Below are 15,457 nucleotides of genomic sequence, written 5' to 3' on the forward strand. Positions count from 1 at the left end.
ATGTTGGGGACATTGCTGACCTGGACTTAGTCCAAATAATTTGCCAAAGTGTTCTCTTCAACAATTAACATTTTAATTCTGAGATGACTCATCTGTGGCACTGTTTGACCACTATCATGACCTGGGGCAATCACTTTCATATCTGCCTGCATTTTCACGTCTCTGCCTAGCAAACAGCTCCCATGTCCACTGCTTCCCACCAATACTTCCTAACTGGAAGAAGTGTTATGACCAAGGAATCTGTCCTGTTAACGGATTCAGGCTCAACCCGTCACCCCTGCAATGCCAAAGTGCTGGTCTGTGCCTTCCCTACACCCTTCAGGCTGCGGTCTGCATCGCAGTTCCCAGGCTGCTGCTGATCGTGACTATTCAGGAGCCATGTGGAGTGTGCAGTGCAGAAGAGGGAGCAGAATCCATAGTGAGATGCACAATGGTAGCCAGAATCATAGATCACGCATCCTACCAGAAGCCATGGGATCTCTGCTCCCAGCCTGCATATGCAGTGTGCTGCAGGCACCAGGGCACTAGGGCCTGGATTCACCCTTCTTGGACCGCAGTCGCTGCAGCCAGAACTCTCATAGTGCAGCGAGCTCTGTAATTTACCCAATTTATCTCTTCGTTCCATCCCGGAGAGGAGTGAAGTACCACCTCTTTCCCTCCCCTTTGGAGCCACCTGATGCCTCTTTGTGGACGACACCAGATCCACCCCATACCTTGTGCCTACTTTAGCTGAAATGTTGCCCTTTATGGCGGCGGGCACCCGGCCAGCCCTCCTGCAGCCAGCGGCTGGGCGTGCAAAGGGCCAGCGTGTCTGCACGCAGCTCCGTCCCATTCAGCCTCTCCCAGCAGCTGCTGCGGGGGTGATAGGGACAAGCAGATCTTTTTTCAGACCCCCTGGGGATAGGCTTCAACAGGTCCATTTATTCATTGATTTAAGAAATCCAGCTGCAATTACGGTTAAGCCGCTGAGAAAAGGAGCCCAGGCTGGGGACTTGGCTCAGGGCAGGGCTTTTGCCACTGTGCTGACTGCTGTGCTTGCTTCATCGTAACCCTGTCCACACCACCATCACAGGCACGATGCAGTCGCAGAGCTGATTCCATCACTTAGCCACATATCAAACAACTTTTTTGCAGCAGAATCCCCTTCTGACAAAGTCTCAAGGCTCTGTGATAAAGGAGACAGAGAAACAGTCCTGGTCATCGCCACTGCTCAGTGCCAATAGCCTCTGTCACATCATCCCTGATCGTCATTGGCATGATTGTCTCCTGCAACAAAACAGCCTTGGTCCTGTTGGAATTGGAGAGTTTGATCTGTTTCCCCAAGGATGTCAGTGTTCCACCAGTTCAGGTTTGCCTTAATTTGGAATAAACCCTAAAATCGTGCTAATCCTTTTTCGTCAAGACGGTTTTGCACCTTGCACCCAGCCCTGCTGAGACCACTGACTGCCACGCTGAGCAGTTCCAAAGCAAAGAAACTGGGAGCCCCAGACATTTCCAGCTGCAACACAGAGCGTCCTCAAAAGGAAAAAAGTCAGAATCACAGCACGGTTGATGCTGGACAGGACGTCTGGAGATTGCCTAGTCGAACATCCTGCTCAAAACAGAGACAGCTAGAGCAGGTTGACCAGGGCCTTGTCCAATCAGCTTTTGAATATCTTCAAAGACAGAGACACCACAACCAATGTTCGGCCACCATCACCATAGAGCCATTTTTCTTATGTTTAAATGGAATTTCCTGCATTTCAGTTGGTACACATTGCCTCTTGTCCTGTCACCCAGTACCACTGCAAAGACTCTGGCTGCGTTGTTTTTATACCCTCCCATGGTTATTTACACATATGGATAAGAATAGAATAGAATAGAATAGAATAGAATAGAATAGAACAGAACTATAGAATGGTTAGAGTTGGAAGGGACTTTAAAGACCATCTAGTTCCAACCCCAATGCCATGGGCAGGGACACCTCCCACCAGAGCAGGTTGCTGGAATAGACTAGACTAGACTAGACTAGACTCTTTCAGTTGGAAGGGACCTACAACGATCATCTAGTCCATCTTCCTGACCACTTCAGAGCTGACCAAAAGTTAAAGTATGTTGTCAAGGACACTGTCCAAATGCCTCTTAACCAGTGACTGGCTTGCGGCATCGACCACCTGTCTAGGAAGCCTGTTCCAGTGTGACCACCCTCTTGGTAAAGAAATGCTTTCTAATGTCAAGTCTGAATTCACTTAATGTATGCTTTATTGACTTTGCACAGTATATCTTCTTAATCAATACAGCATACTGTAATTTTCTTTACATCAATAGGTCATGCTTCACAAAGATTGTGTAGCATAACACTATGAATTTACTTCATCAAACACAACTTTATTATCAAATAGAATGCTGAGTGTCGCATTCCAGAAAGCCACATTCCTGTTCTATAATTTGCTATTGGTAAGCATCTGCATCAGATTTTCCATTACGTTTCACTGGATAGTTGTCGGTTACCTGGCCTATAGATCCATTAGTCTTCAGGCTTCTCCACTTCAAATACAGGAACTGTGTTGGTACCTTAACACTCCTCTGCTATTCCCACAGTAATCAAAGAGTAATTAAAGCCAAATCTCAGTGGGCCAGAGTTGAGCAGCATTTGTTACTTTTTTGGGTAATGAAAGATTCTAAGAGATGGAAGCAGAGAGAAGAAAACTGTATCTTGAACAGGATGAGAATGATGCTGGTTGGGGAGTCAGGAGGAAGACACAAGGGATAAGTGATGTAGAGAGCAGGAAAAGTACAAAAGAGTAGTATGGAGGTGATGTTACTGAGAGAGAAATGAGCGAAAGGTGTTTACCAGGTGATGGGTAGTAGAAAGGGAGTGTTAGTGGGGAAGGTAAGTAATGGTAAAATGCTAGAGGGTGAGAAGAAGCTGGAAAAAGAGAGCTGAAGGTTGAGGAACTACATAAGAGTGTGTGCAGGAAAGGATCTGAGGTGAAAGAAAAGCTGGGATGATAGAAAGTAAGGTGATGGAACTACGCATTTTAGAAGTTATGAAGCCACTGAGAATGGAAAATGAGCTGAGGATGTTTCCAGCAATAGGATTGGGCTAAGAGCTGGAAGGGATTACCAACAGCATAGTCCTGGGGGCTGGAAAGAGGCAGCAAAGTAAGAAGGGCTTCTAACCCCTAATTCTCTCCATGCTACCTTTTCCCAGGATTAAAATGTGCACCTAGAAAGACATTGGGGGATTAGGAGAGGTGCGTTGCTTGGGAATGGTCAAAGTAGTAATAGGAAATGGGAGAAGGAAAGTCTTCTAGAGGGATAACCGGGCATCTAGAAGAGTGTGAATTGCATTCTCTTAGGATCTGAAGGCAATGCAAGGGAGGAGGTGTGCTTGGGCTGGTGTTGGGTAGTCTTGGAAACGGTTCCTTGTGACTGAAGGATTCAGGAGAACAGAAGCAGAGAAGAAGTGGTAGTAGGGGCTCATACAGAGCGGGGATGGCTCTATCAGGAGGGCACAGTCAGTCTGGAGGAGGATGGGGAGTGAGAGCAAGGCAACGGCGTAGGACTGCTGGGAGGTATTGCTACAGGAATTTTGCCAGAGTTATTTGTACGGATAAATTTATGCAACCTGTGGTTACAGCTTCTCTGTTAGCCTTTCCCAGTGATGCCCAGGCTGACCACCCTCACACTGCTACTGTCTTCTCAGCTGAATCTTACACGTGGACGTTCGTGGTGGTGAGTTCACATTTCCACATGCACCTAAGCCTGTCGAGGAGAGAGAGGGGTGAATTGTACTTCAGCAGGGCTGTTGGTGTTTGCAGAATGCCATTTTCCTGAGTGACGGTAACTAGAGGGGGACACTTGTGCAAACTGACACTGAGACCCCTGCTGCTAACAACCCTCGGCGCAGAAGAGCCCTTCTGTCATTTGGTCCTGAACACAAGGAAATGGGAAGAAATGCATGTCTGTGAGCAAGTTGCAATGTGCAATTCTCCGTGGCTTTCTCCAACAGCCCACCTCCATGGCTCCCACCACCTTCTCAGTGCCATCACCAGTCCCCAGCTACCCTCTGCAGCCACATGCTGGGGGCTCCCCAGCATCTCCACCCCACTGGCCTGAAGCCACCCTTCAGGGGTCCTGGTGGGGGCCCAGGCGGCATCCAGGAGTGGTCCCTGCCTTGCACAGGTTGTCCTGAGGTGGCCGCAGGCTCTGTCATGCCCCTGCTCTCCCACAGCAAGTGGGCCCCCACAGGCATTTTATTATGAGGGAAAAAAAGCCACATACAGAAACACAAAAGTACATATTTTGCTCTATTTTGAAACAAAGCAGGTGCTGCAGCCCGTAGAAAATGCCCTGGAGTCCCTGTGGCCAGGAAGACAGAGGATACTTCACATGTGGAGAGTGGTTTCCAAGAGAAGCCCAAAGGAAGATCAAAGGAAGCACACGGAGGTGGCACTGGGCAGCGCTGAGCCGTGGGGTGAGGACCGCCAGTTGGGGAAGGAGCCTGGCTCCATGGTGTCAGGGACAGTGCTGCAGAGAAGTTGCTCTCTGAGTCACCATGGCCTCTCACACCCAGGCCACTGTGGTGCCCCAGACCCCGAAGCTTCTTGCAGGGTGAGACCCACCTTCCCTCCCCACAATGAGGACCGGGCTCTAGGGCTTCACCACAGCCTCCTCGCTGTGCCCATCCTCCATCCGCCAAGGGCAATCGACATAGCGCAGTGCCCCGCTGACAGGGCTACGCTTGGCGGGATCCAGGGCCAGCAGGCTCCGCAGCATCAGGGCGGCCTCAGCCGTCAGGCGTTTCCAGTGGCGGGGCAGGTTCTCCTCCAGGCCCGTCTCCTGCCACAGCATGAAGTCCTCAAAGAAAGGGTCATCTGGCAGGCTCTGCTCCCAGGGGAAGTAGCCAGTCAGCAGGCAGAAAAGCAGCACGCCAAAGGCCCAGGCGTCCAAGCTAGTGTCAATGGGCACCCCCTGGGCATTAGTGGTGTTGCTCAGCTCGGGGGCGGTGTAGGGGATTACCCCGGCCACCAGCTTGAGCTTGGTACCCTTGGGCCGCGTAAGCCCAAAGTCAGTCAGCTTGATGCGCCGACACTCAGGATCGAAAAGCAGGACGTTCTCAGGCTTGACGTCACGGTACACGAGCCCTCGGCTGTGGATGAACTCCAGCGCGCTGACAAGCTGCTTGGCACACTGCTTAGCGGCTGGCTCGGGGATCCCGTCCTGCACAGGGAGGGAGACAGGGTGTTACGGAACACGAAGGGCTCCTTAGCAGCCCTGCCAGCTGGGCTCTCACCTGCATGCTCTGCACTGGGAAGGCCATTGCATTTCTGGTCTTGCAAGCCTGAAGCTGCTTCAGCGCCGTAGACCCCAGAGAGACACACAGCCCATTGCCTTTATTTGCCTCCCTCCAACCCACCCAGCTTACACAAGGGCCACACGCTACAGTCCCAGTCTCCATGGCCTTGTAGCAGCACTCACCCGGGGTTTGATGATGGAGATGAGGTCTTTGTGCAGTGCTGGTTCATAGAGGAAGCCATAGTACTGGCTGGACTCGATGGCAATTCCAAACATGCCAATGATGGCAGGGTGGGTGGCGAGGGAGAGGGCCACGCAATACTCATACAGGAAGGTGTGCAGCTTGGTACTGGCTTTTGGTAGCAGCTTGAGAGCCATAGGAGTCCCTAGGGATGGGAGAGTAGGTTAGACTCTCCTGAGAGTCTCTCACACCAAGGCCAGACAGAGGGCACTGAGCAGCCATGGGTCTGGACACTCACAGGCATAGGGAGCCTCTGGCCCAAAGCTTTGTGTGGTTTTATCCTGTGGACACCAGATCTGGGAGCAGGCACTGCTGCTGGTGTGAGTTTTGAGCCAGTCAGTGCATGCACAGGAGCACTGGGCAGAGCAAGGGAAATTCAGGCTACGTGGGCCCATCAGTCTGAGCTGGGACTACTGGGGAAGAGTAGTGTCAGGACCCTGTGGGCACTCATAGGCCTTAATGGCCTTGGCCAACCCCACCAAGGACCTCCACTCACACCCTCTGTCCATGGGCCTTAGGGCAGGATTTAAGGTCAGGCTCGGGACTCCACTCCCTGCCTGAGCTGTGTGGTTGGAGTGCTGTTTTCCAGCTATATCACATCCATGATTGTGTCTAGCCATGAACCCTATTGATTCTGATTTGTGGATTGACTTCCTGGCTTGACCTTGGACCTGCCTCATCACTATAACCATGCCTGATGTTCTGGCCTGCCCCCTGTCATCACCTGCTCCCTTGGCTGAGGGCAGTGGGATGGTCCCTGGCTGGAGAGATCCCTGTCCTGCTGGTCTCCCTGGGGACCACCCACCGTGCCTGGTGCCTGGGCCAAAGGAACCACCAGCCCACCCAGCGCCCTGGCGAATGGAGAGTAGGCAAGGCACAGTAGTTCACAGGGTGCAGTCGGTTCCTTACCTCTCTGCCTGTGGGTCACTAGCATCACGTGGCCATACTTGCCCCTGCCCAGCTCCCGAATAACCTCATAGTGTTCGGCCACCTCAGTGCGCACCAGGTTCTGAGCTGTGATCTCCAGGAGCTCATCAAGTACAGTTGGTGCCGCTGTCCCTGTTGCTGCCACAGCTGAGCTCTCGGCCATTGCTGAGTGCTGCAGAAACATCACAGCCCGAATCAGGAACATCACAACATGCACAGAGAAAACCAGATTGGACACACCATGCCAACCATGCCATGGCAGGGGATATTTCTGCTACTTGGAGCCTGAGAACTCTTGCAGCTGTGCTGGAGTTGAGCTTGTGCTTTTATACACTACACCTCTGGGCAAAGCCCCTCATCATATAAAAGGTCCCTGTATTGAAAGGAACCTCCTTCAGCCTTCTAATCCTTTCTGGCCTCCAGACAGATGCTTGGCTCTCTCGAATTGTAGTCCCTGGTGCCTCTTGTTTCAAAGACCTGGCTCACCTTTGTCAGCTGTACTAAAGCTTGGCCTTCCAGGCCTCCTCTTATTCTAGTCTCCAAGGTGTGAGGCAACAAGCAAAACATTAACAGAGTCCCAGACTATCAAGCATGACCCATCCCTCTTGCTCTCCTTAGCCTACTCCAGCAAGACCGTGTCTCTCTACTCAGAAACCCACCCCTACTGCTTATTGAAGAAAGTTCTTGAGGTAGCAGCAGAGACAGACTTGGCCCTTAGTCAGAGGCACAGCTAGTCCATAACAAAAAAAGGATTAGTAGTCAGAGGCAGCTATGCTCTGAGCAAGCCAAAAGGAGCTCAGTACCTCACATGCCTGCTGACATTTCTGACCCAAAGTCACTCATCTGTGCAGCCAAGAAACTTAGGCAGGAAGGAAGCTCGGACATCAATAGCATTTTGAGCTACAGCCAGCTGCTTCTTACCCATTTCAGAGAAATACTTTTTCAGCCCCCCCCACCAGCTACGTTTTAAGGCACCTGTGGCAGCACCTTCCCCCCTGACTACCTCCCTGTGCTCTGAACACAGGCACCCCTGGGCCTGGGAGCCCCTCCTGGCTTTGGAGCAAGCTCACAGAATGAGTCACAGGATGGTCAAGGTGAGAAGTTACCTCTGGACATCACCTATTGCAACGTCCTGCTCAGAGGAATGTTAACTCAAGCAGGTTGCTCAGGATTGTGTCCAGTCCAGGTTTGAATATCTCCAAGGATGGAGACTCCACAACTGCTCTGGGCAACTTGTTCCAGTCTTCAATCACCTTTAGCTGACCTTCAATCACTCACTAGTGCTGAGTAGAGAGGAAGGATCACCTCCCTCAACCTGCTGGTAATACTTTGCCTAATGCAGCCTAAGAGCCTGAGATTTTGCTTTGACGTCTTCCTGTTTGCTGCCCAGCCAGTACAACTTCTGAAATTCCACACAGCAAGAGCATCACAGAAACTGCAAATGGACCCACTCTGCCACTGACATTTCCAAACTGGTGTTGCCACATATAGGTGTTAAAACTAATAGCTCAAAAAGCCTTTTAAAAAGTCCTAGCTTGGCATATAGAGAAAAAACTTAAAATGTAGTTGATCTGTGAAAGACATAGACCTTCCCTTGATATTAGATAGGCTAAAGCCACACTAAATAGAGAGTGGAGCATCAGGAGAGATGTCTGCTTATCTTGTGCAGAACGTATTAGATTTATATTTGTGACGAAAATATCAAAAGATCTTTTCTGTGTGTAAGACATTCCTTCTCCTATATCAAATTCATGGTCATATACAAGTTCTTGTCATCAAATGGTTTGTGATCTTCTCAGATAACTTAATTTCTCAAACTTGAGTTAGATAAAATTTCTTCCCTTGTAGGCTGGCCACCTGTTAGTGCTATCTATTCCAAAGGTTAGAATCTTCTTGCTGCATCCACTTAATGTATTATTCAATAATGATATTCTTTTCAAATATCTATTAGTTAATCTGTTTTTATTTCTATTGAATAATTTATTATATGATTCAGCTATTCCATTTTTCATATGATTCATTACTTCTCTCCTATTTTCTGTGAGAAAAGGTGCTTTCGTGAATGGGAGGATGTGCTTCTCTGTATATTCTTGGTTCTCACACCAGCTTTGGCAGTCAAAACATTTCAGTCAATAAGTTTTTGCCATTAAAAATAATCCAAAAAACTCTTGTTGTATTCTTTCACTCTACATTTCAAGTGAACTGCAATACAGGTGACAAGGATCCTTACTTCCATGTGTGGCCCACTGGTATGGGAGGGCAGATTGTTTGGATACGGAGAGGAGCACCAAAGGGAAATAGCCAGCCTGGAAAAACAGATCAGCCAGAGGATATGTGTAGAGTGTCTTGAGGGACAGTGGCAATCCCTGTGGGTCTGGTCAGGCCTCCATATGAAGGAAGCCCTACCTGCATTCACTCCAGAACAGTTTGCAGGCTTTGGTCCTTGCTGCCCTTGAGGAAACTGATTACAGGACACAGTCCATACTTCATGAAATAGCCAAAGCTGTCAGGTGTTTCTCTAAGATACCACTTCCATTAGCTAGGAAGCTAAGTGAGGGACCAATTTGTGTCACCACTGAGTAGAGTGTGCCTAGGTGCTCTTATTTTTCCTCCACTGTCCTTCCTGTGCTTCATCCCTACCAGAGGTCCTGTTATCAGGCTGTTGATATGTGAGAAACCCAAAAGAGTCTCTAATTACAGCAGCAAGAAATTCACATCCTTTCCACCACTGGGAGATGCTTCCCAACTTCCTGAGGAGCTGAGGAGGAGCTAGCCTATGGAGATCCAATGTGTTAGTCTAAGTAATGTTATTCTGGTTCTTTAACCAAAATGCTTAATATGTTTGGTCCAGAAAATCACTTCATACGTGTCAAGAGCCAAAGATAGTGTAATCTCTGCATAACAGAGATGGTGGTATGATGACAGAATCACAGAGTTGTTTAGGCTGGAAGGCACCTGCTGAGATCACCTAATCCAATCCCCCTGCTCAAGCAGAGGCAGCGGAAGCAGGTTATCTAGGAAGGTGTCCAGTCATGTTTTTAATATCTCCACAGATGGAGCCTCCACAACCTCTTTGGGCAACCTATCATGCTTTTTGATCACCTTCACAGTAAAAAAAAGAAAAAAAAAAAAGAAAACAGGTGTTTTCTTGTGTTTAGATGGAATTCCTTATGTTTTAATTTGTGCACATTGCCTCTTGTCCTGTTAAGGAGCACTACTGAGAAAAGCCTGGCTTCCTTTTCTTCATTCCTTCTCAGCGGGTATTGACATACACCAACTGAGCTTTCTCTTTTCTAAGCTGAAGAGTTTCAGCTCTCTCAGCCTCTACTCATATCAAAGATGCTCCATTAAAACTGACCTTGAGCATATGGCATGTAGGGTTCATTCTCTTGTCTGACCTTCTACAGAGCTTTAACCCAAACCAAATAACCAATAACATTTGGGGCACCTCTCACAAAAACTCATGTAGGCTTGATACAAAGCCAGTCTTTGGTCAACTGTAAAAGCTAATGTTAACATTCTTGCTGCAATGTATTTATATGATATCCTAATCCAAATTTACCTAACATGCTGCTGAAGTTTCTCAGCTAGAGAATTGAGTGTTTTAGTGCCTGTTGTATTTCTTCTTCTGACTCTTGCAGGGTTTGCATGCGCTGTGGTCAGGGGTACAACCACAGCCTATGAGAACATATTTTAAACTACTTAGATTGAGTAAAACTAGCAGGGTACAGACTGAAACTCAGGCTTTGTATTTAACCAATGCTTTACTTCGGCTTCACAAACGGTTTGGCACACTGCTTCTGTGGTGCCTACATCAGTTAGTTTAAAAACAGATAGGATGCTTCCAGAAATTGTAGTCACATTTTAAATTTTGAATAAACACCTCCATGCTTTCTGGTCAAGACACCTCTCAATCTTCTTATAAGTTAAATGCCTCCAAACAACCTTCTGTCCAATTCTCAAACCAAGGCCTTTTGTCCAGCTCTCAGATCCATTTTATGGCTCTTTTCTGAAGCCTCATCACTTTTTCTCCTGGGGGAATGCCTCCTGTGACGCATTCAGCTAGAATTAACCCTCTGCCTCATGCTGAGGCCCCAAGATCTCTTTAAGCAGGAGCACCACACTGAGAAGCTGCACAATCATCTTATACATCTGTTATGACTCCAGAGTTTTTCCAAATTACTCGGGAGTTTTTTGGGGAAAAACTCCACTTCCTCTTCGCACCCCTTTCTGGGCGTTGCCTGCCTTGTTTCTAGCTGAATACTTTTGCACCACCTTTAATAAAGCACATTTTGCTCAAACGGACTTAGCGTATCAAGTAACTCAGCTCGGTTGGTGTCCCTGTTGTTATCAAACCATTGCATCCTTGCATCCATTTCTGTCTAGGGACTGTGTAAGGACCCTATCTGCAGGGGTTTCCCATCAACCTGTAAACTGCTGGTGGGAGTTCAGAGCAGTTCTCAGCCCCGTATTGGTTCATACAGCACCTGCCGGAAATGTCCCATTCACTGATCGTTCCCTGAAAGCTATCTGTACAACTTCATCCTGGCATTGGTCAAAATCAATAATCCACACATTTTTAACGAATTTAAAAATAAGCCCAGTATAGTGGAAATCGATGTATTTTATTGGTGTCCTCATCCTACACAATCAATTTTGTTAAATCCTGACTCCGTTATAATACTTTTACGTTTGTCAACGATCTAGAAGAAAGCATTGAAATCATCCAGAAAATGTTTGCAAATAACACAAAAGGGGTTTGGGTAGATAATGCATTGCTTGATAAAACTAGTGCATGCACATACACACATACAAAAGTGTTTCAAACGACCAAAGAAGTCAGGAGTTTAGTCCGGTATTGGGTGACAGAAACAAACAAAAAAAAGAAAAAAAGAAAAAAAAAAAGAAAAAAATTGTCGTATTAATCAGAAAAATCTAATCTTCATGCTGCTTTGTAGATAAAATGGGCACTGTGTAAACCCAGAAGTGTAGATCTGGTGTAGTCTCACTTCCTTTGCAGGCCTTAATATGTAGGATGATACAGAATTACTCTAGAAAGAATCTTCAGTGATGTAGATAGATATACATTTTAATGGTACAGATACAAGTCTAAGAGAATAATGTACAAGGGTTACTAATGTTGCAGATTCCGCTTTTGCCCAGAAAGCATCAGATGCAGGAAGCATCAGCAGTGAGAGGCAAAGCAGCATTTTCCAGATGCTAAATTAAGAAAATAAGCTTCACTGAAAACAAAAAAATAGGTGAAGCCATTCAGCTTTACATAGACTAAGACAGATTATAACAAAAGAAGAAATCTGTTCTGAGATGATGTGCCTCTTACAGTGAACTCTGGTTTCTGCAGAGGTTCCTACACAGATGCCCTGAGACAGTCTGAAATTTAATCTCTGAAAATCAGCTGAGTTAGGAAAGCTGTATTTCTGAAGAGCTGGCCACCTGCTAATGACTTCTGCGCCAGAATTGAGAATATCGTGCACCAGTGGCTTTGGTATTTTTATTAGAAATGCATTTCTTCCATTTGGTCGGCTTTGCATTCTTCTTTATCTACTATTTATGATGGTTTTTTGAATGTTAAAAATATATATTGACGTGAAAGACTGGTTTCTCTAGGGTAAATTTCCTGAACGCTTCTGGAGGCCAGCTGATGGGTCAACAGAATTAGTTATTGGATGTTTTCCATGTTTTTAATGGTATCGGTGAGATCACAGTTCAGCAAGCTAGCACTGGTGTCCACAATTTGACGGAAAAGGGACCAGAGGAGAACCATGAGAATGACAACAGGGCTGACAATTACGGGGGAAACTTCCAGGGGAGCAGTCTCTTTAGCTTACCAAACAGATAGCAAAGAAGTGACTCTGTCATCCGTATGTACCTTTGTGGGTACTAGAATTCCACAAAAGAGGGCTCTCTCAATTAAGTAAAAGCATTATAATAAAAGCAATAGCTGAAGGTGAAATAAGGCAATTTCAGACCTCAACTGTGGTACAGATTTTGTGAAGAAGGATGTTTGCCCCTAAAAATCTTATCAAACAGTATGGAAGAATAGCCTTCCATCTCTGGAACTTTTAACTCAAGAATGGCGCTTTTTTTCCCTAAAAGGTCCATTCCAGCGCAAACCATGTTTAATACAGGCAAAGGATCAGAAGAGATTATCACAGTGGTTGTTTCTGGCCTTATTGCTGATAGATTTATGAGCTTCTTTCTAAAACTGGTCGTCAGGCTAATGCTTAATCTCACTGCGGAGAACCGCATTACTGTCCCCCTTAGCAGAACTGCGGGTTGCTCTTGTTGGTCAGAAACACCTAGCAGCCTTCCCGGAGAGAGCCCCATAAGCCTCTCCGCAGCAAGCAGTATTCCATAATCTCCACGCAGCAGCCTCCTTGGGCAGAAATCGGCAGCAATCTCACAGGGACCAAGCAACATCACACCCTCCTCCCAACCAACCAGCTGGTACCACCCCACCATCCCGCTTGGACACAACCGGACACAAAGCAAACTTTCAGGGCAGAGCCACCTAACGAGCCCACGATCAACCAGACGTGGGAAACGAGTGCACTGGAGTCTCCAAAACCAATTTGTGAAGGGTGGGTGCCCTTTTTCGTTCCTGTCCAGTCTCCTTCATCCTGCCACGGCTGTAACTTCTCTTCCCACGCTCCCTCCCCGTCCCTACCAAGCCTCTCACCTTCTCCAGCAGCGCAGCACTGCCGGCCGGCCGTGGACTGCCTCGCTTCCCCCGCTGCAGCCTCTGGGCTGGGTTCAGCCTGCGCCGAGCAGCCGGAGGGGGCTGCCAGGCATTACGGGGAGAAGCGTGACGCTCCGCCCCTTCCCCATGTCCCTGGTCCTTGGGGGCACAGTGCCTCCCCGCTGAAGGTGACCTCCGGGAGGGAAGAAAAGAGGGGGAATGGGGGGAGGAAGAGGGCTATCCATCTGCCCCATTTATAGTGGGGGAGGTGTTGCAGGGATCGGGGTGGGGTTGTGGTTTCTGCTCTCGCCATACCATCATAAGCCCCAGGGACCCTTTGGCAGACCCACCCTTTTCAGCCCTTCCCTCCAGCTTGGGCTCTCATTACAGCTGAGGGAGCAAAGCCGCTCCCTGGGCTGGTGCATGGTCCTTGATCTGGGACTGTGCCAAGTAAGGGTACGGCCCTGATGGCAGGGCTCAGGATGACCATGGGCTGCCAGTGCTTACTCTTGGCCACCAAAGGGGCCAAAGACACATCAGTAACAATTGCCTGTGCCAGTGAGCATCAGAGACCAGGCACAAACTATAACTGGTTCAAGGTCCCTTCATGGGGCCCAGTGGGTCAGGCTCCTCACGCACACCAGCACTACACCGGAAAAGGTGAAATTATTAATGGTAACTACAATGACTTGCAGATGTTTCATCTATCTGCAGTACCTCCACCTAGACTATCTTCCTGCACCAGAGTCCTCTCTTCCACTTGAGCTTGGAGAAGAAAGCAACCCCTGGAGACACTGACACCATGCAGGTCCTAGGCCTTGGCTCTGAAGCACAGGGGTTTGCTCATAAGGAGATGGATCAGTTTGTATGTTGGAATCAGTGATGTGTACAGCTGTGACACTCCTATGCCACTGGCCTCCCTGTTCTCTAGAGATGGAGCCATACAGGGGACCTGCAAGGCTTAAGCACCTGGTAAGCCTCTGTAGTGAAGGAAGTAAGGTGAAGGAAGCAAGGTGAAGGAAGCCAGAGATGACAGAGGTGAAAGATACTCTGACAGAGTGGCAGAGCAGACCCCATAACCATAAGCACTCTGCGTCTCCAGCACAGGACTGAACCTTGTTGCCTGCTCTCTGACAGGAGGGTGATTACGCCAAGGGCTTGTCACTCAGTGCTCTGCCCCATGTAGGGGCAGTAAGGCGAGAAGCACTGGACTGCCACCACCTACCTGTGAAGAGCGAGGCTGCTGCTGCACAAAGATGGTGCATATCAGAGGGCAAGAGGAGCAGCACAGTCAGGCTTACAACTGTCCCTGTGCTTCTGGGTAAGAGGTGGGGATTGAGGTTGTGGTGCTGATGCCTAAAGGTCTTGTGCCATTCAAGGCTGCCCCTTCACACTCATTCTTGAAGGATGCTCCAGTGACTGGGAAGGGCCTTCAATGTGCAAAGTCCCTACAGGCAGGAACATTACAGCTGGGGGTGGTGCAAGCATATAGGAGAAATCTATCCAATATCCAAGGATTCGGTACCGGGATAACTGGTGTAGTGTAACCAGTGCTCCCCAAGAACATGGCCCCTGCATTATCTGGACTTCTAGGGGACAGAATGGGTGAAACGACTGTTGCTTCTACTGGAGCCAAAAGTCAGAAATCAAACTAAGAAGTATCTTTGGGGACTTGCTTGAAGTCACATGTAGAAGACAATGCAGAGCTGGAAATATGATGTAACCTAGACCACTTTCGTCTTCTGTAATGTTGGTCCCAGGCTGTGGACTTGAGATTATGCTGTCTCCAGCCATGGAGAACAGTTTGCCTTCACCACCATAAGCAGCCCACAAAGAATCTTGCAAAAAGCAGTAAGTCAAGGTCGGTTGTGGATGTGCATCCTTCCAGCAAACTCTGTAGGAAACCGTTGGAGGTGAATGGAAGAGGGGAGGAATTTCTAGTAGGTACTAAAGGCATTTGTGTTCAGATTGCCTAATATTGTCCACTGTAGAGACTCCTTCAGATGCATGTTTATGCTTTGTGACACACAAGCATTGGGGGTGGCCTATGATATCTAACAACAAATATTTTATGAAAATGCATCCTTTTCCTCCTCTGAATTATTGTTGGGTTTAGCATGATAAATATCCTGTGCCTTGCATGCCTGGCTCAGAATAGGCAGCACACAGAAAAATAATGGAACATGCACATGCCCAAGAGCCAGACGTGGCAGCCAGTGTCACAGAGTCATAGCAGTGACAACTGCTTGAGGAACAGCTGGACTAAAGCAGATGAAATGAAGGAACCTCATCAAGAAGGACTCTCCCAC

At 48.1% G+C, this 15,457-nt stretch overlaps 1 protein-coding gene across 1 annotated transcript; it reads right to left on the reverse strand.

Moving 5' to 3' along the window:
• Nucleotides 1-4,279: 4,279 nt before the first annotated feature.
• On the reverse strand, nt 4,280-13,282 carry LOC128906228 (serine/threonine-protein kinase SBK2-like). Its single transcript, XM_054193229.1, has 4 exons — nt 13,149-13,282; nt 6,431-6,620; nt 5,464-5,666; nt 4,280-5,205 (listed from the first exon to the last, which is right to left on the reverse strand). Exons 2-4 carry the CDS (start codon nt 6,609-6,611, stop codon nt 4,636-4,638), a joined length of 954 nt encoding a protein of 317 aa, XP_054049204.1. The 5' UTR covers nt 6,612-6,620; nt 13,149-13,282; the 3' UTR covers nt 4,280-4,635.
• Nucleotides 13,283-15,457: the final 2,175 nt, after the last annotated feature.

This window comes from Rissa tridactyla, chromosome 2 (assembly GCF_028500815.1).
Source record: "Rissa tridactyla isolate bRisTri1 chromosome 2, bRisTri1.patW.cur.20221130, whole genome shotgun sequence".
NCBI lineage: Eukaryota > Metazoa > Chordata > Aves > Charadriiformes > Laridae > Rissa > Rissa tridactyla.